The sequence below is a fragment of the Camelus bactrianus genome, chromosome 32 (assembly GCF_048773025.1).
Source record: "Camelus bactrianus isolate YW-2024 breed Bactrian camel chromosome 32, ASM4877302v1, whole genome shotgun sequence".
Lineage (NCBI taxonomy): Eukaryota > Metazoa > Chordata > Mammalia > Artiodactyla > Camelidae > Camelus > Camelus bactrianus.
Window position 1 is genome coordinate 4,285,908 of NC_133570.1, and position 23,492 is coordinate 4,309,399.

The window sequence follows — 23,492 nt, forward strand, 5'->3', positions numbered from 1 at the left end:
GTGACGATTTGGGGGGTGCTGCTGGCATCTGGCGGGCCAGAGGCCTGGAATGCTGCAGAACGACAAAAGCCACGTGGCCCTAAATGTCAGTGGTGTGGAGGCTGAGAAACCCCGATCTAGAGGCTTGCAGAAACTCCCTCCTGCCAGTCTTTCTGGCCAGGTGCCCACACAGGCCGCTGTGTCCACTGGGAAACTCCTGTTAGCAGCGCTGATTATTGCTCCCCAGGGCCCTTTATCCAGGGGAGACTCATTTCCCCGTGACCGCGTCCTATTTAAAGCCTGCTAGTATCTTTTCTTGCTGATCTGAACCTTGTTTTTTCTTTTATTGATTATGAAATGTATATATACGTATAAAAGCACATACGAAGTGTCTGTGTAATTGTAAGAATAACGAAACAGAAAGTCATGAATTGTTCACCCAGGGGGAAGAAACCAGCTGGGCCCACCCCAGCTCACTGCCTTACTCAAGGCGGCATGGGGACCACTCGCCGTCACGCAGAGCTGTCCCTTCCTGGTGCTAACTGCTGGGGAGTCTTGCATTATGCAGATGGGCCCTGCTTGCTTTCTTCCATTGCCCTGGATCGGCATCGGAATAGTCGATAACCTTCTCTTATGATGCCCCACGGTGCCAAGAGAGCCTTGTTTATCCAGCCCCAGACCCCGTAAGAGGCTGAGAAGCCATCCCGAGCTCAAGTGTCTGTTGGCGTTAAGAATGCCATGAAGCCACGCAATTGCAGTTTGACCTTCGGTTAAAAAAGACTTGTAGGTGTTAGTGATGCTGGAGTTTTATTTAGAGTCTCACTTCCCTTCTGAAGAGAGGTTGTGATGCCGAATGCATAACACATTCGTTTCCTTCCCCAGCGAGCAGAGATGCTACAGAAATTGAGTGAAGTGCAGGTCTCAGAAGCTGAGATGAGACTCTTTTACACCACGTCCAAGCTGGGCACCGGGGACCGCATGTACCGCGCCAAAAAGTGAGTCGGCCAGCTCCTCCCTGAAGCCCGTCCCTCCTGCCGGGGTTCCTGGGGGGGCCTCACAGGTCGTGGAGTCTTCTGGGGTCACGAGAGGCTGCACGGGCAGTGACCTGCGTGTGGGTAGAGGCCTCAGATGCCACTGAACGTCCTCCAGTGCCCAGGCCAGCAGAGCTCCTGACCCCAGTGACGCTGGGGTTGTCGTGCGGTACGAGTCCAGCAGTACAGGCCCTTCCCGCTTTTCCTGGATGAGTAGGTGAGAAATTGCCATCGGGCAGTCAAGGATTAGCCCGTTAGCAGGTGTTGTTTGGTTGATACGGCGTCATTAAGGCATTTGGATCTTTTTCCAACGTGTGAGCCTCCCAGGGCTGCGGTAAGTCATCCCAAACTGGGCGCCCTAAAACAAGGGGACCCAGTCAAGGTGTCAGCAGGATCGGTTCCTTCTGGAGGCTGGAGAGTCTGTTCCGCGTTGCTCTCCCGGCTTCTGGTGGTGCCAGCAGTCCTTGGATTTTAAACACATCGCTCCAGTCTCTGTCTCATCATCACACAGCGCCCCTCCTGCGTGTCTCTGTGTGTCTTCCGTGGCCGCCGCCTCTCTGTGTCTGGGACTCTATTTTCTCTTATAAGGACACCAGTCATTGGATTCAGGGTGCGCCCTAATCCAGGGTGACCTTATCTCAGTTACATCTGCAAGGACCCTATTTCCAAATAAGGTTGCACTCTGATTAACTGGGTGGCTGTGAATTTGGGGAGATACTCTTCAACCCAATACAGCCAACCTTGAAGAATCAGGAGATCTCACATTAAAATGGAGATTCCTACCTGTTCTTGACCAGTTGGATTATCTGGCTGCATCGGCTGACATTCCCGCAGGGCAGCCGGCCGTAGATGGAGCCCGTGTGCTCCCCTCGGCCCAAGCCCCCCTCAGTGCTGTTTTACACCTGGCCTGCTCTGTTCATGTCCAGTGCTGGCCCGTCAGCCTCGTTGTGCATTTAACGGCTGCTTATTGAGTGCAAACCACATCTCTGGCTCTCCTCTGGGCCCTAGGGATGGAGCAGTGCACACAAATAAAATGTCTTCCCTTAAGAAGCTTACATTGTAGTGGTGGGGAGGTGGGCAGTAATCAGACAGATACGTATTTGTCTAGGGCTGGTAAGCACTAAGAAAAGAAAGCAGGGAGGAGAGGGTGGAGGGGGGTGGGAGGGGTGTTTGGGACTGTAGGGTCGAGAAGTATGTTTGAGTGAAGTGAGGGAGATGTTATCTGCAGGGGGCGTGAACAGCAGGTGCAAAGGCCCTGAGGCTGGAGGGGACATGGCCTTTGAGTCCTGGCCTCTGATAAGCCTTCAGCAATCCAGAGCTGCCTCAGGCGGACGGGCCAGTCCCTGGTTCTGACGTCTGGCTCTCCTGGCAGGAAGCCTGACGAGATTGCAGCCCAGGGTCAGGTGAAGGTCAGCAGCCTCAGCGGGGCCCACCGGAAGCGCCGCCGTGAAGAGGCAGAAGAGGAGGAGTCTGAGTCCTCAGTGGAGTCCAAACCTGAGGAGGCCCCAGCTCCCGAGCGGGTGGAGGCTGCTGCAGGGACAGCCACAGCACATCTGCCACCAGCCCCGCCAGGGGCTGGAGACCAGAGCCCGGTGCCCAGCGGTCCGCCCAGCACCCCTGCCCCTCCGTCAGCTCCCCCCACAGCAGCCTCCACGCTGGCCAGGCCCCCAGTGAAGCCTGCCGTCTTCATCCCTGTGAACCGCTCCCCCGAAATGCAGGTTGGCCGCTCTGGCGTTTGAGATAGGACTTAGGTGCCCAGCTCAGCGTGGTGAGGGGCTGAGGGTGCAGAGGGCATCCCAGGGTCTGAGCAGGTTGCATCGCCTTCTATGCCTCGGTTTCCTCGTTTGGAAAAGGGGACTAGCCATACCCACCACCCAGGGCTGTTGTAGGGCTGACGACCGGGTGCCCGGCACAGGGTCAGGGCTGTTGAGACGGGTGTCAGCCGCCTTTATCACCACCCCTTCGTCCCCTCTTCCCTTCCGCAGGGGACGGCCCCCCCTCCACCCCCCACTCCCTGAGTGCTGACTTCCTTTCTCTTGCCAGGAAGAACGGCTGAAGCTCCCGATTCTCTCTGAAGAACAAGTGATCATGGAGGCAGTGGCCGAGCACCCCATCGTCATCGTGTGTGGCGAGACTGGCAGCGGGAAGACCACCCAAGTGCCCCAGTTTCTGTACGAAGCAGGCTACAGCAGGTGGGGGCTGGCCCTCTGCGGGGCGCGCGGGTCACAGTGAGGCCTGGTCCCCCAAAGTTGTCAGGAGTCTGGGCTCCTGGGATCTAATTCTGGCTCTGTTGTTTACATGCTGCGTGACTTCGGGCAAGCTGCTGAACCTCTCTGGGCCTCAGTTTCCTCAGCCATGGGATGGGGGCATCACTGCACCTGTTTGTTATGTAGATGAAATGACTGAATCCATGTGAAACTCTTAGGTCAGTCCCTGGTGTGAGGGGCGTGCTGTCCCCTCCTGTAGCCCTTTTCCACCCAAGTGTGTCGGTGTCCCCACGACCACGTCCAGGTTCAGTGATTTGCAAGGAGGACTCCTGGGACCCAGCACTTGGTGGTGCTCATGGCTGTGACTTACTACAGGGAAGGACACAGCACAGTTGGCAAAGGGAAGGGCGTGTGAGGGTGAAGTCCAGGGGAACCAGGCACTGGCTTCCAAAGCCCTCTCCTGGGGGAGTCACACAGGACACGCTGAATCCCCCAGTGACAAGTTGTGACAACACGTGTGAAGTGTCCTCTGCCAGGGACGCCCAGTAGAGGCTTGGCACCCAGGGTGTTCATTGGGGGCTGGTCACATAGGCGCCCTCTGCCTGGCACCTTCCAAATTCCTAACTCCCCAGAGAAGAGCAGGTGTCTGCAGAAACCGCACTGCCTGCACAAACCGTCCAGGTGCAGCGAGCCCCTCTTACCTGTCGGGGAGTGAAATCCAGGATCCCCGACGCCGGCCCCGACGCCACGCTGTAAGCAGGCCTTTGTAGGGAGAGCAGCCTCGGGCCTGCTGCCTCAACTGTTTTCCCCTGGAACCCAGCCACCCGCCCCCCTTGGTGGGTTCTGTGTCTGGAGGAGCACGTGCTCAGTGGAGTCAGGCCAGGCCACCGAGCTGCTGGCCCAGGCCCACCCGGGCCTCGTTCCCATTTGCGGCTGCCTGGCTCTCTCTGCACCGTGTACCAGAGCATCTCCTATGCGCTGACCTGTGGGCCATTCCCTTTGGCTGTTCAGCGATGCTGAGGTGCCTGGCCTGGTGGTGTGTCCTGACGCCCCTGGTGAGGGCCACGTCTGGAGCCGCATGTGACTTTGGGGCAGACGGTGGGCCAAGCCCTGTTGATGCCTTGTGTTCTCCCCCAGCGACAACAGCATCATCGGGGTCACGGAGCCCCGCCGAGTGGCCGCCGTGGCCATGTCCCAGCGGGTGGCCAAGGAGATGAATCTGTCACAACGGTAAGGGCTCTGCCCATTGGGGGAGGGCTGGGGGTGGTCTTCCGGCCCTGCCTGGGGGTCCGCTGTCCAGGAGGAGCTGAGCAGTGACGCAGGCCCTCGTTCTCCTGGGGCACCGGGTGGGAGCACCACTTCTGCATCTAAGCACAGGGCTGTCCTTGGACGAGAGGGCTTCCTACACACGGGGAAGGACAGCGGGATCCTCCTGCTCAGGGGGCCGTGGAACAGGGACATGCCAGCAGGCCCTCGCCTCCCCTCCCACATGCTGTACTGGGGGGACAGAATGGCCCTCAGAGGGGCTTGAGGGCAGAGCAGAGCAGCGGGTGGCCAAAGGCAGGCAGGTGGCGATTAGCGTTGCCAGGTTAATTTATAACTCAAGCTTCCAAAATGAAAATCCTTTCCTGGCAGTAAGGCTGCAGGACTTGCATTGGAAAGCAGTTGGAACAGAGCGTAGCACTTGTGTTTGTAACGCAGACACCTGGGCTGCAGCCCAGACTGTCAACTTCAGGCTTGAAGGGGTAGCAGGTCCAACGTGGCCAGAGGCTCAGAAAGCACAGAATTACACAGAAGGAGGGGACCCTCATCTGCCCTGCCATCAGCTGTTTACTGAGCAGGACCTGCCGTGGGTCAGGCCCGTCCTGGCTCTTGGCACAGCCGCCCACCTTCCCCCACCCCTCCAGCTGGCAGGGCATTGGGGAGCAGGTAATTGTTCTGTTTGCACTCCCAGGGCAGCCACCACTGCATGTTTCCTGTGGTCCTTCTAGGCAGTTCTGTGTGCAGACAGGCAGCCTGTGTGTCTGTGTTTCTCCCCGTCTGACTGCTACACGGACGGTTCATACTGTTCACGCTCTCCTCTGCCTTTCCTGTTCCATTTCAATGCACGTCTTAAAAATGACAATACATACAAAGCTGCCTTTTTTCATCCTCTTTATTTGACATTTTAGCGTGAAACTTCCAGACATATACGAAAGCGCAAAGACAGGTATAATGAGCCCTCCTGTACCTGAGCCCCGTTCCAGTAGCTGTCACCTCGTGACCAGCTTTGCTCCGACTGTGCCCCACACCCTGCCCTCAGCTGTTGAGGAGCCAGTCTCACCCTCAGTGTTTCACTGTGTGTATCTGAAATATCAAGCCTTTTTTTTTTTTAAGTTAAAGACTCTTAAAACATAACTGCAATACTGTTGCCATAACTAGAGGGTAGATCGTAACTCCCGAGTGTCTTCCAGTCCGTGTTCACGCTTCCCGGGCTGTCTCCTAAAAAGCCTTTTCAGTTGGTTGCTCAGGTCTGGCTCTGGCGGAGGTCCATGCACGTGTTAATTGTCATGCCCTGCAGTTGGCCGTGACAGCCCCCCTGGCTTCGTGACGGCTTCACACTGGCGGCCAGGGTCCGGGGGAGGGAGGTGGGGTGGGCAGGTGTCTGGGCCTTGCTGAGGGTGCTGGTGGGCTCTGCCCTTGGCCGCCTGCCCGGTGGGGCCAGGCCTGCTCCGCTGCCCGCCTTGGAGTGGCCACGTGGCCGCAGCCCCAAGCAGCTGCAGCGCTGGGGGCCTCACCGCCCTGAGCCGTAGCCTGTCCCCGCAGGGTGGTCTCCTATCAGATCCGGTATGAAGGAAATGTGACGGAAGAGACCAGAATCAAGTTCATGACAGATGGCGTCTTGCTCAAGGAAATCCAGAAGGTCGGTTGCTCGTCTTGTACCACAAAGCAAGGCTGGTGAGTGTGGGGGCTGGGATGTCAGCAGCTGGCGTGCCAGATGTTGGCAAAGCACTGTGTGCCACCTGGCCACTGTGTGACCTTGGGCAAGTTACTTAACCTCTCTGAGCCTTAGTTTCTTCATCTGCAAGCTGGTACCTTCCTCCTAATTGTTTTGAAACAAAAATCGTGTGGCATGCACGAGAGCGCCTTAGCACAGCGCCTAGTAGGCACTCGTGAACCGTGAACTCGTGTCTTTACTGTGGTTTGGCTCACAGACCTTATGCATTAGACAAAGGCACACTGGCCGTATGACGTCCCCCGGGGAGGAGGGGTATCTCTGCGGAGGGGAGGGATGACCCCTGCCTCCTCTGCCCCAAGGCCAGCCAGGGTCACCCGGGAAGGTGGCTGTGTTTTGGAGTCACACGGCCCCTTTTTGTGTGTCATGTGCTGTCCTGTTACCCTCAGTCCCCGCCCAACAGCTCCTTGTCCCTGCGTCCTGCCTGCCCTCCCCACCCCAGAGGCGTCCAGTTCTAACAGATGATAGCTGCCTTTTCTCTAGCAGTTTCTCTGCTGGGCTCCAGGCCCCGTGCTGTGTACTCAATAGATAGTAAATGTCATGGAAACTTGACTGTTACCTCATGAGGTGGGTCCTGTAGTCCCATTTTACAGATGAAGAAACAGGCCCAGGAGGTGAAGCCACTTGCCTAAGCCCTGCCCCCCGCCATTCTGAGCGCTCCAGGATCCTCGCTGGCTGCCCGAGGGGCTCCTTGAGTGGGAGTTCTGGGGTGTGCAGTGATCCTAGGGTGCTCAGGCCTCACCCCCGTGGACCTCCCCTCCCAGGACTTCCTGCTGCGGAAGTACAAGGTGGTGATCATTGACGAGGCCCACGAGAGAAGCGTGTACACAGACATCCTCATTGGCCTCCTGTCCCGCATTGTGTGTCTCCGGGAGAAGGTAGGCAGGGGTGCTGGGGAGCCCCGAGACCCAGGCCATGGCTGCCACAGCCCACGCCCATCCACACCTGGGCTGCTGCCATGAGAGGGTCTCCGGGACAGGATGCTATGGTCCGGTGTGGGGGGCGGTCATGGTGTAAACAGCCCCTGTGCGATTCGACCCTGTTGGGATCCTGGGTCCATCCTTGTCAGCTGTCACCCTTCCCTCCATCCAAAGCAAGAGGGTAAAGCAAGTAGTTCCTGGTTGGCCAGGCCCCACGGAAGCCAACATTAACACTCCAGCCAGGTCTCTGGAATCTGCAGAGCTGGTGGGGCCACCCAGCCTAGCTTTTGTGCTTCACGTGCTCTGAGACTCTGGCCCTGCACCTGGCGTGGTGTCAGCCTCTCCCTCCACCTCCCCCACTCCCCGATCAGGCAGAAGGTGAACGTCCAAGGGATGCCCCCCGGGGTGGGGCTCCATGGAGCCATCCTACTCCAGCCCCTGCTGAGAGGATGACCCTTTATTGTGCCCAGTTCTTGCAAACACAGTATCTTTATCAAACAGACGTCAGTTCTGTGTGTGCTATGTGCCAGGCCACTTCAAGGCCTGGGCACGTGACTGTGAACAGGACACAGGTGACTGCCCTCCTGGAGGTTTCATGTTAGTGAGGGCAGCTGACCGTAAGCAAACTCAGAAAGCCTATGAGCTGGTGACGCACAAAGCCAGGGAGAGGGACGGTACCAGGGAGAAGGTGGAGGGTTGGTGGTGAGAGAAGTCCTCCCTGGGAGGGTGGCCTTGGAGTCAGGGACTGAAGGAAGTGAGGGAGTGAGCAGGGGCTACTGGTGGGAGGAGATCCTGAGTATTGAGAATAGCAGGTGCAAAGGCCCTGGGGCACGAGTTGGCTTGGTATCCGCTTTTTTTGTTTTTGTAAAGAGCTTTATTTTGTCTAATTGATGCATTTAAAGTATACATTTCGGTGGCTTTTCACATATTCCAGCGTGTTCTACCATCACCACAATCAATTTTCAAGTATTTTCATCACCCTGAAAAGAAGCCCAGTGCCCTTCAGCTGCCCCCCCATTCTCCCATACTCCCCTCATCTCAAAGTGTCCATTAGTCTACTTGCTGTCTCTGGATTTATCTATTCTGGATATGTCACAGAAATGAAGTCGCACGACACGTGGCCTTCTGTGTCTGGCTCCTGTCACTTAGCACGTTTGGAAGGTCCATCCACACTGTAGCACGTGTCAGTGCTTCACTCCTTTTTATGGTTGAATAATAGTCCAGAGGGTGGATGGACCACATTTTACATACCCATCCATCTCTTGATGGACATCTGTGCTTCTTCCACGTTCTGGCTCATGAACATTCGTGTCCGGGTCTCTGTGTGGACGAGTTTCCTTTCTCTCGGACCTGCGTCCAGGAGCAGAATTGCTGGGTCTCACGGGAGCTCTGCGTTGAACCATTTGAATCATCTGCCAGACCACCTTCCCCGGCTTACGTTCCCATCAGCAGTGTACAGGCTGCCAGTTCCCATCCCCCCAACACTGTGATTTTCCATTGTTTTAGTCCTCGCCATCCTAGGAGAGGTGAAGTGGTCTCGATTTGTGTCTTGAGGGCTGTCAGGAAGCCTAGGGTGGCCGAGCAGAGTGAGGGAGGCGGAGAGGACAGGTGGGGCCAGGGAGGTGCCCGGGGTGGGGCCGCCTGGGGAGGTCACTGTGGGGAGGAGATGGGGTCTTTGGTCTGCTCTTCGCCTTTCTCCTTGGCTTTTGTTCACCAAAGACACTGAATTTGGGGTTTGGAGTTTACTAGCCTCAAAAGACAGTTTCCAAGGGCTGGAGGGCAGAGCTCACCATGAGCCACATCAGGTGCTGCCTAGGGGGCTGGGAGCCAGGAGCCCCCACCACACGCTCCCCTGGGCCAGGCTGCTCCTCCCCGAACCTCGGAACAGACTGTCAGGATGTTGGGTAGGGGCTGGTGGCAGCTGCAACTGCTGTGCCCGGGGGCAATGTGGACCCCAGGCTCAGCCCTCCCGGCTCACCTTACACCATCAGGGCTTAACTCTGGGGGATCTTCAGGGCGCTGTTAACAAGCTGCAACCCCAGGAGAGGCAGATCCTACTGTCTGCTCGTTGCTTCCACTTTTTCTGGGCTCTCTGGCAACCAGAATTGGGGGTAGAGGGCGGGGGCTGGACGCAAGCCAGCTGGGACGGCAGAAGTCCCCCCGACCCCACCGTCACCATTCCTGTCCCCGGGTGGCCGTGGGTCCCCGGGGCTGTCGTCCCCCAGAGGCACCTGCCGCTGAAGCTGCTCATTATGTCGGCCACGCTGCGGGTGGAGGACTTCACCCAGAACCAGCGGCTCTTCGCCCAGCCACCCCCGGTCATCAAGGTACCACCCAGGCCAGGGTTTCGGGGCAGCCACGTGAAGTGGGGCCCCTCTGTCAGCTGCGACAGAGCGTGGGACACCTGCCGTGGGGGAGACGGACAGGGTGGGGCAGGTGTTACAGAGCTGGTAGCACCAGACGGAGACTTTGGGATCAGAAATTTCAAGAGAGGGGCAGGGCCCGGGCCTGGGCTCAGGTCACCCTCCCGACCCCCGACCCCCGACCCCATGCCTCCTTGGGCGTCCTTGGCAGGTTGAGTCCAGGCAGTTCCCGGTGACGGTGCATTTTAACAAGCGGACGCCGCTGGAAGACTATAGCGGGGAGTGCTTCCGGAAGGTCTGCAAGATCCACCGGGCGCTGCCCGCAGGTGAGGCCCTTGTCCTGCGGTGCCTGTCCCCTCTCTGGTTCCCGAGCGGTCACAGCACCCGCCCGGCCTTGTTCTGCTTCAGTAACTCCCTAGAGGGTAGGGGTGGAGTGTGCCTTTGTCCCCCGGGCCCAGGCTGGTGCCATTTCGCCCAGGTGCCCACAGACACAGGGCGTCCCAGCTGAGTCTCCCTCCTGATCTCGCAGTTTTCACCGTGTTCCTGTGGCACTTGCTCCGTTACCTGCCTAACGTCGTTGTTTAAGTCAGCTTGGGCTTTTCTGGGTAAATACATTTGTGTCAAAAGGAAGCAGCATTAGTAAAAACTGGCTTCACTCACCAGAGGGGAAAGAAAACAGTCCCTTAAGGCAGCCGTGCTAACTTCCAGCCAGACTCCCGGGTGCTGGGGCGGACCGGGGCCTGCTTCCCCGGCTGCACGGGCGAGAGCGGAAAAGGGCTCCCTCCCGCCAACCTTGACTGCGCCCGGCCCGGAGGCCACCTCGGGGCCCCGTGGTGCTCTGTGCTTGTCTGCCTGAGGCATCTCAGGATTCAGGGGTTCGTGTCCCCTCTTTGGGAGACTGAGCTGGTGGGTGATGAGATGGCAGGGGTCTCCAGAGGGCTTGGGCAGAGGGCCTCGCACAGCACTGGGCTAGTCTCAGGGCCGTGGGTGTGTGGGAAGCAGGGCCTCCCCTTCGTGGGGTGGGGTGGGGTGGGGTTGGGTTCTGCACATCCCCGAGTGCTCGGCTCCCTGCCCAGCGTCCTCGCTTCCCCACTCATTTACTCTAGTTCTCACCTCACCCTCCACCGTCCCTTCCTGTGTTCTCTTCACCACCGTCTCCTTGTGAGCATCCACAGTGTCCCTCACTCCACAGTCCAGGGCCGCCCCAGCTGCCTGTGTGCACCGGGGTCTGTGAACGCAGGGGCCTCCCCCTCGTGCCCAGCCATCGTCTTCTGTTTCCTTCTTAGCTCTTTCCCACTCCTGGGAGCTCTTTTCTGCGTTTAGACCTCACGTAGCAGTGTCTTCAGCTTCCTGCCGTCGAACCTGCAATCGCCAGTGCCCCTCCCACCCCCGTGCCCACCCTCTCCTCCCGTCCCGTCAGGAAGGTGTGTCTCTGCTCCCCACCACGGCCCTCGTTCCCCTCTGATCCCCCTCTGGTCACTCCGAGATCATTCTCTCCTCCCCGTTCTGCTTCCTTGCCACCTGCTCCTTCCTGCTCTCACGTGAACCGCCTTCAGATGCCATCTTTGGGAAACCCTCGGCAGCCCCCCCAGGGGCACCCCTACCGCCTGCCCTCCGCATCCAACAGTTTCTCCACGTTCTCAGCCCCTGCGTCTCCCTCACACTCCAGCTCCTCGTGTGGCTTCCGCCCCCCACGCCCGAACCCGCCCTCCCCGGGTCACCGCTGTCTCTCTTCGCACCCGTGGAGAGGGCTTGGTTTTGGGGCAGCGCTCTACAGCTCCCACCTCCTCCCTCTGCAGGTGTCTCCCCACCCCCGTTGGTTTGCTCCGTCTCACCTGTCTCTCCTTCCCCCTCTTTAGGCGTCGCTGTTTCTCAGGGCTCTGCACTTCTCTCCTCCCAAGTGATGCCCGTTCCCCAGGCAGCTGTGGCTGCCTTGGGACTTCAACTTCAACAACAAAAAATTTGCTACTTTTTATTTACTTATTTATTTAGTGATAAAATATACATAAACATAAACTTAAGTGTACAAAAGGTCATACACTGTGCGCCCATTTGTGTCTGGCTTCTTTCACTTGGCACGATGTTTCTGAGGGGCGTCCACTCTGCAGACTGAACCAGTGCTTCATCCTTTCTATGGCTAAATTCCGTCCCATCGTACGGATGGCCCTGCTCCGTGTATCCGCTCACCAGGTCATGGGCACTTGGGTCGCTCCCACCTCCTATGAGCAGAGCTGCCGTGAACACCCGCAAACAGGTTCTGGTTTGTGTCTCTTTCCCGATCTTCTGGGCTTAGGCCCAGGGAGGGGACTGCCAGGTGGCACGGTGACTGCTGACTCCCCGTCACCGCGCCTCGGTGGGCAGGTAGCTGCCCGGTGCTCGTCCGGGCCTCTGCAGCCCTGGTTTGACCGGCTCGGAGCGGGGCCTGCACAGGGTCGCAGCAACCGCTGTTTGCGGCGTGATCGGGCGGGTCACGGAGGGGCCTGGTTCTCCCCGCAGGCGGCATCCTGGTGTTCCTGACCGGGCAGGCGGAGGTGCACGCACTGTGCCGCAGGCTGAGGAGAGCCTTCCCACTTGCCAAGCCCAGGCCGCCAGGTAAGCCGGGGGCAGAGGCCCCGCGCCCCAGAGGCTGGAGGCGGTCAGCCTGGGCTTCCGAGCCCCCCCCCCCGCCCCCCGCAAGCTTCGGCGCTCGGTGCAGTGACCTGACTCTGGACGATGAATGTCAGAATTCTGCTGACCTGGTATCAGCCAGGAGAGGTCTTTCTCTCTAATCTGCTCATCTTTTCCCAGACAAGGACGACCAGGAGGATTCGGTAGAAGAAATGCGGAAATTTAAGAAGTCGCGGGTGCGGGCAAGGAAGACCCAGACCAGGGTACATAGAGGCCGCTGGGGGCCGCTCAGGCTCTGAAGCCCCCTTGTCCGCATGGTGGCTGTAACTTGCTCCGGTGCAGATGCAAATTTGATTAAAACAAGATAAAGTTGGGATTCAACCCCACAGTCATTTTAGACACATTTCAGATGCCCTGTAGCCACCTGGGGCTCTGGGGACCTCATTGGACAGTGAGGGTCTAGAACCTTCCTGCCGTGGAGGGAGTTGGCTGGTGCTGCTCCAGGGGCTATCGGGGGTGGGTGTGTGGGGTGGCTGTGATTCAAGCATTCAAGCTGTGCTGGGGCCCGGCAGAAGCTTCCAGAGGACTGGGCGCTGAGCCCCTGAGCAGGGCCTTCCCAGGTCCCTGGGGAGGGCGGGACAAAGGAGAGGGACCTTGGTGCCTGCTGAAGAGCTGGGGGAGGGGGCAGGCCGGGTGTGGGGGCACAGACCCGAGGGCGTCTGCCCAACATCACTACTGCTTCTGCAGCACGCCTGGGCCATCTCGGTGCTTCAGGGGTCTTAGCTGGCAGAGTGCTCACGGCAGCCCTGAGAGAAGTCCCACGATCGTCCCCGAGTCTCAGACGAGGACACTGAGGCAGAGGGTGGTTGCATGACCTGCTTGGGGTCACATGGCTCCAGGGCTGGGGGGCTGGGCCTGGGACGCGATCTCCACGCGGGGTCGCCCACAGCCCCTGGTGCTGGTGTCTCGTTTACCACAGACGTTGCCCCTCATCAATCTGGACAGTTACTCGGTGTTGCCTGTAGGTGAAGCTGACGAGGACAGGGAGGCGGAGATGGACGAGGAAGAGGAGGCCCTGGGCTCCGACCTGGACCTGGACTTAGGGGACGACGAGGCAGACAGAGGTGCGGCTGGGACTGGTGGGGCCTCGTCCTGATCACTCGTTCAGCACGGCCTGCTGAGCCCCCAGCTTCTTGGTCCCAGCACTTGGGCTCTGGGTCAGGCGGCGGGCCCTCACTAGTGAGGAGCCTGGAGAGTTGGGGTCTCTGCCGGCTTTGCCCCCTGCTGTCTCCCGAGCTCCTAAAACCTCCTGGCACAGAAGGGACCCTGAGACATCTGTGTGGGGGCGCCACTCGGGCTTAGGTTTTGCTGGGTGCATGCAGGCCTCGGCGGGGGGGGCGAAACCGCAGCAGCCCCCACGCAGGCCCCGCTGCAGCAGCACCAGAGCAGGGCTCTTCCCAGGAGGAGGGACCGCAGCCTGTTTCCAGGGTCAAGCACCCTGGCAGCGGGGCTGGCGTAAGGTCCCCTCCAGCAGAGCAGGCCACGGTGCTGGGCTGCTGCCCGTGGGTGCTGGGTGCAGCGCGCCTCTGCCTTTCCTGCAGGTGAGCAGCCCGACGCCTCGCTTCCCCTCCATGTGCTCCCACTCTACTCTTTGCTGGCCCCAGAGAGGCAGGCGCAGGTAACAGTGCGGAGCCTGGGCGGGGGAGGGGGTGGATGGGGGAGCACTTAAGGGCGTTGAGATGGGGCAGGTCAGGCCCCGGGTCATCCTCCCCGTCAGCTGTTGGATCAGTACCCCAGATTTTTGAGAGGGTGTTGGAATCTCCTTCTTGGAGAACAGAAGCACCTCCCACGTTTGGTTTGGGAGCAGTGGCCAGAGGCAAGGAGAGAACGTGTCAACCTGGTGACCTCCCAGGCCCTGCCCAGCCTGGCCGACTTCTCTTTGATGGAGAGAAGTTTCCTGGCTTTGCCCCGTATCTCTGACCTCTGTCCCACAAATTCTTCCCTGATTCTGGTGGGACAGAGGTCAGTTTTCTTGCTGCCCAACCCCCCCCCCCCAATCCTAGGTCTTCCAACCTCCCCCAGAGGGGACGCGGCTGTGTGTTGTGGCCACCAACGTGGCCGAGACATCTCTCACCATCCCGGGCATCAAGTACGTGGTGGACTGCGGGAAGGTCAAGAAGCGGCACTACGACCGTGTCACCGGCGTGTCCTCCTTCCGCGTCACCTGGGTCTCCCAGGCCTCGGCCGATCAGCGGGCGGGCCGCGCGGGCCGCACAGAGCCCGGCCACTGCTACAGGTGGGGCTCCCCAGGCTTCTCCAGGGACTTTGGGGCCACTCTGCAGCAGTCACCCACCCACAGACGAGAAAAGGGGGTCCTGTGTCATCCGGGAAACTGCCCCTGGAGTGCTCCCCTCACCTTGTTGGGGTGGCTTCCAAGCACTTGCGTTGATTGTTTATTCTGCTACTGATGTCAGGCACCTTTGTTCCTGTTTTGTTTTATTAGCAGGTTTATCAAGATAAAATTCACATAGCATAAAATTCACCATTTTAAAGTGTGCAGTTCTGTGCATTGTAGTATATTCAGAGAGTTGTGCAACCACAGAGAGCGTGCAAGCACACGCTCTACCACTGTTAATTTTCAAACATTCTCATCACCCCAAAAGAAACCCCCCACACCCATGAACTGGTTCCCCTCCTACACCTCCCTGCCCCCACCCCCACCCCCAGCAGCTGGCAACCGCTAGCCTACTTCCTGTTTCTCCAGGTTTCCTTTCTCTGAACATTTTCTGCAGTTAGAATCAGACAACATGTGGCCTTTTGTGTCTGGCTGCTTTCACTCAGCTTCACGTTGTCAAGGTTCATCCAGGTTGTAGCCTGTGTCAGAACTCCATTCCTTTTTTTTTTCCCCTAGAATATTAAACACAATAATTTTACAATCCATTTACTGGCAACTGGTAATCGTTAAATTAACAATGGTCATCTTCAAAAGTTATTACACCAGCTGTGCTGTCATTTCTTGAGTTGATCAGATACCTGGAGTCACAGACATTTCCGACATAAGATGCATCATATAAATCAAAGTTGGTTTATCACCAACATTTATAAAACCAGACCCAGGTAAAGAAGTAGGTCTGGCACACATGCATGGTCGGTTGGTTTGTTTGCTTTTACTTTTAACTTTTTTTTTTTAATTTTTAATTTTTTTTTTTGTTTTTTTGGAGGAAGTAATTAGTTTTATTTACTTTAATGGAGGCACTGGGGATTGAACCCATGACCTCGTGCATGCTAAGCACACGCTCTACCACTGAGCTCTACCCTCCCCCTGAACGGTTTTAATACAGTGGATGTTTAGCCTGCCCAGATTATTACAGAATCAGAAGAGCAAGAGTATTCACAAAGAACTCTATTCGTTTTAATGGCTGAATAATATTCCATTGCTTGGATGGACCACGTTTCACGTATCCACTCACCTGTTAATAGACATTTGTGTTCCGACTACATTTTGGTCACTGTAAATAGTGCTACTGTGAGCATCCATGTACAAGTATTTGAGTATCTGTTTCCCTGTCTCTTGGGTGTATACCTAGGAGTAGAATTGCTGGTTGAGGGGGAGGGTAGAGCTCGGAGATAGAGTCCTTGCTTAGTGTGTACGAGGTCCTGGGTTCAATCCCCAGCATCTCCATCAAAAAAAAAAAATTACTTCCCCCCCCCCAAAAAAAGTACACAGCATATGTCAATAAAATTGAAAGGAGAAAAATTACTTTTAAAAAAAGAAAAGAAAGAACTGCTGGGTTATATGGTAACTCTACATTTAACATTTTGAGGAGCCGCCGACTCTTCCACAGCGGCTGCTGTGAACAGCAGTGTGTGAGGGCTCTCATTTCTCCGCATCCTCACCAGCTCTTGTATTTTTCCGCTTTACGAAGAGGGAGGTGTGAGGGGGGATCCCGCGGTAGTCTTGGTGGGCGCTTCTCTCGTGACTGATGATGCTGAGCGTGTGTGCCTGTGTTCTCTGGAGGAGTGTCTGTGCAGATCTGTCATTTATTTTTGTTTATCTTTTGGCTGAGGAGTGCTAGGGGTTCTTTGTTTAGTCTGGGTATTAGATCCTCGTCAGAGGAATCATCGGCAAATATTTTCTCCCAGTCTGTGTGCTGTGGTCTTTTTTTAAATAGCTTTATGCTGTTCTTTTCAACATTGCTTTAACTTGCAAAAAAGGAAAATTGAGAGATTGTGCAAAGGAAACTAGTAAGAAATAGAGTAGCTCAAATCTACCGCGTGCTGCATGCCAGGCCCTCGTCTAAGTCCTGAGTGCGTGATACCCCGAGGGGGCAGCTGCTGTGTTAGCCCCATTTCACAGGTGAGGAGAGTGAGGCAGGAAGAGGGTAGGTACCTTGCCTAGTGAGTGGCCGAGTCCAGATTCAGTGCCAGGCAGCTGGGCTGAGTTTCTTTGTTATTTACTTAGATTTCTTATCACGGCTGCTTCTCTCTTCTTAGGCTCTATTCATCTGCAGTTTTTGGTGACTTTGAGAAGTTCCCCCCTCCTGAAATCACCCGGAGGCCCGTCGAAGACTTGATCCTTCAGATGAAAGCTCTCAACATTGAAAAGGTCAGTCGCAGCCCCAGCCCTGCATCACCCCACCGATCTGCCAGGGTCCCTGTGGCCAGTCTGGTGGGTTAGGGCGGCCCCACCCCTCACAGGCTGATCCCCCTTCCCTGCGGCCCCGGGAGCCTGGGGTGCTGAGCCGCGTGGTGCTTGCCCAGCCCCCTGGCTTTCTCCCTTGGGACTCCTGCCTCGGCAGTGCTGCACCCACTGAGCGAAGGGCTGTCGGTGACCTTGGGGCTCGCAGGATGTCTTGCCCACTCAGTTTTCACATTCCCCCATGCAGGGGTCGCCCGCCTCTCCCCTGCTCCAGGAGGGGAGGGGTGGTGCAGGCTGAGGGATGCCCCCTCCCCATCAGCAGTCACCCCCCAGCCCCTGACAACCACAGGCCTGCTTTCTGTCCCTGAGGATTTTCCACTGTGGACACCTCGTATAAATGGAATCATACGATATTTGTCCTCTTGTGTCTGCTTCTTTGACTCAAGCTCATGTTTCAAAGGTTCACACTGTAGCGTGTGTCAGAGCTTCGTTCCTTTTTCTGGCTGAGTTGTGCTCCGTCACGTGGATGGGCCGTCCTTCGTCCGTCTGCGGGTGGGCATTTGGGCGACTTCCGCCTCTCGGCCATCGTGAGCGGCGCTGCCGTGAACACTTGTGTACAGGCGTTTATTTGCGCGCTTGTTTTGAGTTGGTCAGCCTTTCTAAGGTGCCATCACCCCGAGCCCGGTCACTCTCTGTCCCCTACCTGCTTCGTTGGTGGGCACATCTACTCTTGTGATGCCGTTCTTTCCCGTGTGTGCTCGCCTGCCATCTGGGCCCGTCCTGCTTGGATGACAGCTCCCTGGAGGCACAGCCCTCCTCTTGCTTTCCCTGACCTCCGTTGCCAGGAGCAGCCCTTGGCCCACGTGTGCTCTGTACGTGCTCCTGAGCGAGTGGGTGACATGAATAAATGAGGGGAGGGGGTTCCCCTGGCGCGTGGGCCTTGAGCGTGCCCAGGGCCCCGTGTCCCGTGTTCTGAGTGTGCATGGTGCTTGGAGGGCAGACACTAGGCCCCCAGTCTCCTGCAGCCCCCTCCTCCACGGTCACTTGTCTCCCTGTGTCCCAGGTCATCAACTTCCCCTTCCCGACCCCGCCCTCTGTGGAGGCCCTCATCGCTGCGGAGGAGCTGCTGATCGCGCTGGGTGCCCTGGAGGCGCCCCCGAAAACAGAGAGGTAGGGCCAGGCCTGGGGGGCAGCGGAGAGCCCAGATCCCGCCCCATTCTCGGCCCTCTCCCCTCTCCCGAGCTAACCTGAGCACCAGGCCTCCCGCTGCTAAAGGCTCCACATGGCGTCCCTGTCCCCGACCTCCGTCCCCCAGGGTGAAGCAGCTGCAGAGGTCCCGGCTAAGCTGCCCCATCACCGCACTGGGCAGGACCATGGCCACGTTCCCCGTGGCACCGCGCTACGCCAAGATGCTGGCACTGAGCCGGCAGCACGGCTGCCTGCCCTACGCCATCACCATTGTGGCCGCCATGACTGTGCGGGAGCTGTTTGAGGAGCTGGACAGGTAGGGGCCGGGGGTGGGCACTCAGGGGTTGCCTGGGCCAAGAGAGGACGTGCAGCCCAGGCTTCTGGGGCACAAGTGACTCACTGAGTCATGTTCTGGTGCCTGGTAGTGTCCTGATCTCTCTAGAATTGTTTTTCTTTTTTGTTTTTTTTTAATTGAAGCATAGTTGACTTACAATGTTGTGTTAGTTTCTGGTGTACAACCTAGTGATTCGGTTATCCGTATATAAATATTCTTTTTCATATTCTTTTTCATTATAGGTTATTACGAGGTAGTGAGTAGAGTTCCCTGTGCTCCACAGCAGGACCTTGTTGCGGGACTCTGTTTTAATAAAACGCCTCAAACAATGCTGAGGTCAAGGCTCGGTAGCCCAGAGTCTGAGCCAGACCTCCTGGACTCCAGGCTCTCTCTGCCGCTCTCAGCTGTGTGGCCTTGGGAAGGTGACTTCACCTCTCTGTACCTCATCTTCCTTGTCTGGAAAACGGGGATGAGATGTGAATCATTGAGAAATTGTTAGAGTTAAGATAGTTAACGTGAGCAAAGGACTTCACCCCGTGCCTGACACCTACCTAAGTGTCAGCTGTTATCTGTAGGTCTGGGAACCACAAGAGTAATTCGTTTATCCAGCTCACACTCGGTGGATATTTCATTTCTGTTTCTAAGCAGCACAGTGATGTGCGATGCTCCTCGTTTGTTGGATTATTTCTTTATATCGATCTCTAGACCTAGAATTGCTGGGTTAGGAGGAATGCGTAATTTTAATCTTTTTGGCTGCTGGAGGTGAATTTTGTGCCAGATTTTAAGACTATGATCACGTTAATCGGTGACCCCTACCAGGCATTTTCTGATCCTGTCCTGAGTAACCAGTGTGTTCCCAGTCCCTGTGGCTGAGGGCGGCCAGGGCAATAGCCTGGTTGGTTTGTCTTTGCAGACCGGCTGCCAGCGACGAGGAGCTCACCAAGCTGAAGGGCAGGCGGGCCCGGGTGGCCCAGATGAAGAGGATCTGGGCGGGGCAAGGAGCTTCCCGGAAGCTCGGAGACCTCATGGTGCTGCTGGGTGAGTGCCCGGCGTGGGCATACAGGGGGTGGGTCAGACAGGAACGGGACCTGGGCAGCGAGTGAGTGCTTCCCTCATCCACAGGTGCCGTGGGATCCTGCGAGTATGCAGGCTGCTCCCCCCAGTTCTGCGAGGCCAACGGGCTGCGGTACAAGGCCATTATGGAGATCCGGCGCCTGCGGGGCCAGCTGACCACGGCAGGTACGGCCCCGCACCAGCCTCGGGCAGTTCCCGGCAGAGAACTTGGCCCTGCTGATGGTTAAAGTCATTTTGAGTGACGTCATCCACATAGAGCCAATCCCCGCTATTCACAGATTCCGTATTTGTGAATTCATCTGTTTGCTAAAATATGTTTTACTTTTTTTTTTAGTTTTTTTCGGGGGGGGGGCGATAATTAGGTTTATTTGTTTATTTTTAGAGGAGGTACTGGGGATTGAACCCAGGACGCTGTGCGTGCTAAGCATGCGCTCTACCACTTGAGCTATACCCTCCCCCTGAAAGGTACTTTAGTGCTTAGTTCTTTTGTGGTCCTTGGAGGACACGCACGCACATGAGCCAAGCAGTGACACACATGCTCTCCCACCGGGTTGTCTGTCCGTCTTCTCTTTTCCTTGGTGATGTCCCTCTCGCCGCCCCCTGTCCCAGCTCTGGCCTGGACCAGCTGCTGGCCACACCTCCCGCCCAGCAGCCTCTTCCAGGGGTCCCCACTGCTGAGTAGGGTGAGCCCTGGTTTGTTTCTCCAGCAGTCGAGGGGGCCCCTCTTGTTGGAGTTGGGGAGCAGCTGGCAGTTCAGCCCTCACTTTCTGCTCCTGGGGGTCTGAGTGGTGGGGACTGGACCTGAAGCCACACCAGGGCCGGGTGTGGGAGGCAGGAACCCCCGGCAGCGCTGGGGGCTGTGGGTCTTCTGCGTCCTGTCCCAGGGTCCGGCTTCCTTCCTGTTTCTTTTCTTTCCTCCCTTTAAAGGCAAACAGAGTACTTCACTGAAGGTTTTGTAGGGAAGGCAGCAGGAGGTGTACATTGCAAACCTGAGAACAGAAAGCGCACTCTCCCTGCCTGCTTTCCCCGTCCTGCGCCTCTCGGTCTTCCCCCTGCCCCTCCCAGCAGCAGGGCCTGAAGCCCCGTCTCCTTTCTCCTTCCCTCAAGGCCTCCCAGAGCTTTACATCCTTCTCTCGTGCAGAAGGATGAGGCCTCACCCTGGACCTTACACCTGGGCTCAGCAGCGCTCGGCGCTCGAGGGGAGGTGCTCTTGATGCTGTCCCGTGCAGAGGGGCCGTCCCTCCTGTCTCCTGGGCGGGCGAGCTCCCTGCCCCAAGGCCAACAGGGAACCCAAGTGCGGGCTGTAGCAGCACCGTCTGCTGCCCACAGAGGAACTGGGTCCTGTCCTAAGGAGAGGCAGACGTAGGTATGGGTGGGCCGCTGGTTCTGCCCTGCTGGGTCCTCGTCTCCCCTGGCGGCCTCAGTCGGAAGTGGCTGAGTTAAGCAGGTGGCTGAGGCCAGAGCTCTGCCCTGAGTGGTGCGGGACCTTCCAGGAGGCCGGGCGAAGCCAGCCCCAGCCTCGCCGTCCTCACCCCTGGCTCTCCCCGCAGTCAATGCCGTGTGCCCCGAGGCTGGGCTCTTCGTGGACCCCAAGATGCAGCCGCCTTCCGAGAGCCAAGTGACCTACCTGCGGCAGATCGTGACGGCTGGCCTGGGTGACCACCTGGCCCGCCGGGTCCAGAGCGAGGACCTGCTGGACGACAAGTGGAAGAACGCCTACAAGGTAGGACGCGGGCTGGGGGACGGGCCGCCTGCTGGTCGCCGCGCCCGGGCTCCCCACCCCGCCGTGCTCCCGCTCCCTGCCCTCCGTCTGTCCCACGTCCCAGCACAGGGCAGCCAGGGGAGGGCCCTTGGATCTGTGTGGGCCTGTCCTCCTCGGTCACGGGTCCTGCGGGCTCTGGGGAAGCTCCCACCGAGCACCAGTGTGGGGCGGACAGTGCAGTCACTCCCCCTTGGGGTGATAGCCTCGCCCCAGCTCCATTTAACGGAGATAGAAGTCACATCCCATACAACTCAGCGCTGTGAAGCGTGCAGTTCCGGGGTTTTGGTCTGTTCACAGAGCGGTATGGCCATCACCACAGTTAACTTCAGAACATTTCCATTACCCTGAAAAGACACCCTGTCCCCATTGCAGTCGCTCCCCATTTTCTGCAAATCTCACCTCGTGAATCTGCTGTCTCTACGGATCTGCTGTTCCACACGTTTCACGTAAATGAGACCCTACACTGTGTGGCCTCTTGGTCTAGCTTCCTCCTCTCAGCGCCACGTGTTGGAGGCGGGTCCCGCTTGGCAGGACCCCTGCTTGGTTGTGCGGACACCTTGTTGGTGTAGCCATGCTGACTGTGCTGTAACTGGATCCTCGTGGGTTAGTCTCGCCTGGTGCTCGTTTGTCTCCCCAACTCATGCCCACCCACCGCCTCTCTCGCAGACCCCCCTCCTCGATGACCCCGTCTTCATCCACCCCAGCTCCGTCCTCTTCAAGGAACTCCCCGAGTTTGTGGTTTACCAGGAGATAGTGGAGACCACCAAGATGTACATGAAAGGTAGCCTGGGGGCCGGCCCCTCCTGACCCCCATGGCTCTGGCGAGCTGCGTCTCTGGGACCGTGGAGGGAGAACCCACGAGCCCCTTGCTGAACCCCACCCTGTCTGTCGGGTCCACAGGTGTCTCGACTGTGGAGGTCCAGTGGATCCCGGTCCTGCTGCCTTCCTACTGCCAGTTTGACAAGCCTCTGGAGGAGCCACCCCCCACCTACTGCCCCGAGAAGGGACGGGTGCTGTGTCACCGGGCCAGCGTGTTCTGTGAGTTGGGATGGCTTCCCGGTGGCCTTGGGCTCCAGTAGACACACTGTCCTGCATCCTGTGTGCCCTGGGAAGTGTGTATGTCCCTCCCAGGTGGTGTCAGACTGCAGGCCCCCTTGGGGCAGGGACGGGACTGAAGGGCTGTGGGACTCCCTCGAGGCCCTTACCCACCAGCTGCGTTGCTCCAGATCGCGTCGGCTGGCCGCTCCCCGCAGTCCAGGTGGATTTTCCGGAGGGCATCGATTGCTACAAGCACTTCGCCCGGGTTCTGCTGGAGGGGCAGGTAGGCAGCCAGCGGCTCCCTCGTTCCCTTCCGTGGCACCGTGGGTGGGACGTGAGCTCCGGACCCCTCACCCCATTCTGTGGTCTCTCCCCAGGTCTTCCACAAGCTGGCCTCGTACAAGCGCTGTTTGCTGTCTAGCCCCAGCACAATGCTGAAGACGTGGGCCAGGTACAGGCTTTCCCGGGAGCACCGGGGCGGGCAAGCGATGGTGGAGGGAGCTGGTGTTGATGTCCTGGGGCTGCTGGAACAAATTCCTGCCAACTGAGAGGCTTAAAACATTTGTTCTCTCAAATTTGTGGCCAGAAGTTCAAAATAAAAGTGTCAGCAGGGCTGTGCTCCCTCCGCTACAGGGAAGGGTGCTTCCTTCCGCTTCCAGCCCCCAGTGGCTCCAGAGTTTCTTGGCCTATGGCCACATCACTCCCGTCTGCCGCTGTCTTCTCGTGACCTTCCCTCTTCTCTGTGTTCACTCTTCTTCTTCTTATGAGGACTCTAGTCGTTGGATTCAGGGCTCGCCTTCTCCACTGTGGCCTCATCTTAATTATGCCTGCGAAGACCTTCTTTCTAAATAAGGTCACATTCTGAGGTTCTGGGTGGACGTGGACCTTTGGAGAGATACAGGTCAACCCACTGTAGAGCTGCCAGGTGCCAGCAGGAGGCATCCTGTGCACCTGAGCCCCTGAGGGCTTCTGCCAGCTGAGCACATAGCCACCCCAATCCCCCCCAGTCCTCAGCCCCCCGCCTTCTCTTCCTCCTGGTCGCCTCCTATCCCTGCCCCTCCACTTTCTTTCTTTCTGCACAGGCTCCAGCCCCAAGGAGATGCCTCCCTCTTCCTGGAGCTGGCATCCTAGACAGTGCCAGGGGTTAGGGTGCAGGAATCAGGCAGGCACGCATGCGCACACACACCAGCGCCCCCGGGCCTCGGGATGGGGGTGTGGGTCCAGGCGCCCCCGCCCACCGAGTCTTCCCCTCGGTGGTTGGTCTTAAATATCTGCTCTGCGCCGGACACGTTCTCACACTGGGACAGAGCCATGACCCTCTCCTGCGGGGACAGTCCAGTGCAGAGAGGTTGACA

The 23,492-nt window shown here is 57.9% G+C and overlaps 1 protein-coding gene and 2 non-coding genes across 3 annotated transcripts in view; 1 reads left to right on the top strand and 2 right to left on the bottom strand.

Moving 5' to 3' along the window:
• DHX37 (DEAH-box helicase 37) overlaps nucleotides 1-23,492 on the top strand; it is a 30,165-nt gene that overhangs the window by 5,507 nt on the left and 1,166 nt on the right. The window contains exons 3-25 of the mRNA XM_074355846.1: nucleotides 862-974; nucleotides 2,383-2,728; nucleotides 3,054-3,202; nucleotides 4,355-4,447; nucleotides 6,023-6,119; nucleotides 6,977-7,090; nucleotides 9,358-9,459; nucleotides 9,707-9,821; nucleotides 11,992-12,087; nucleotides 12,283-12,365; nucleotides 13,082-13,226; nucleotides 13,704-13,780; nucleotides 14,166-14,398; nucleotides 16,597-16,708; nucleotides 17,805-17,911; nucleotides 18,057-18,245; nucleotides 19,177-19,301; nucleotides 19,386-19,502; nucleotides 20,888-21,060; nucleotides 21,766-21,880; nucleotides 22,000-22,137; nucleotides 22,326-22,420; nucleotides 22,515-22,588. Coding sequence (XP_074211947.1) covers nucleotides 862-974; nucleotides 2,383-2,728; nucleotides 3,054-3,202; nucleotides 4,355-4,447; nucleotides 6,023-6,119; nucleotides 6,977-7,090; nucleotides 9,358-9,459; nucleotides 9,707-9,821; nucleotides 11,992-12,087; nucleotides 12,283-12,365; nucleotides 13,082-13,226; nucleotides 13,704-13,780; nucleotides 14,166-14,398; nucleotides 16,597-16,708; nucleotides 17,805-17,911; nucleotides 18,057-18,245; nucleotides 19,177-19,301; nucleotides 19,386-19,502; nucleotides 20,888-21,060; nucleotides 21,766-21,880; nucleotides 22,000-22,137; nucleotides 22,326-22,420; nucleotides 22,515-22,588 — 3,008 coding nt within the window. The remainder of the gene's footprint in view (nucleotides 1-861; nucleotides 975-2,382; nucleotides 2,729-3,053; nucleotides 3,203-4,354; nucleotides 4,448-6,022; nucleotides 6,120-6,976; nucleotides 7,091-9,357; nucleotides 9,460-9,706; nucleotides 9,822-11,991; nucleotides 12,088-12,282; nucleotides 12,366-13,081; nucleotides 13,227-13,703; nucleotides 13,781-14,165; nucleotides 14,399-16,596; nucleotides 16,709-17,804; nucleotides 17,912-18,056; nucleotides 18,246-19,176; nucleotides 19,302-19,385; nucleotides 19,503-20,887; nucleotides 21,061-21,765; nucleotides 21,881-21,999; nucleotides 22,138-22,325; nucleotides 22,421-22,514; nucleotides 22,589-23,492) is intronic.
• LOC123612733 (small nucleolar RNA SNORA72) lies at nucleotides 15,187-15,282 on the bottom strand. The gene has a single exon (XR_006720025.1). It is a non-coding gene; the product is annotated as a small nucleolar RNA SNORA72 (small nucleolar RNA).
• On the bottom strand, nucleotides 15,409-15,499 carry LOC123612732 (small nucleolar RNA SNORA72). The gene has a single exon (XR_006720024.1). It is a non-coding gene; the product is annotated as a small nucleolar RNA SNORA72 (small nucleolar RNA).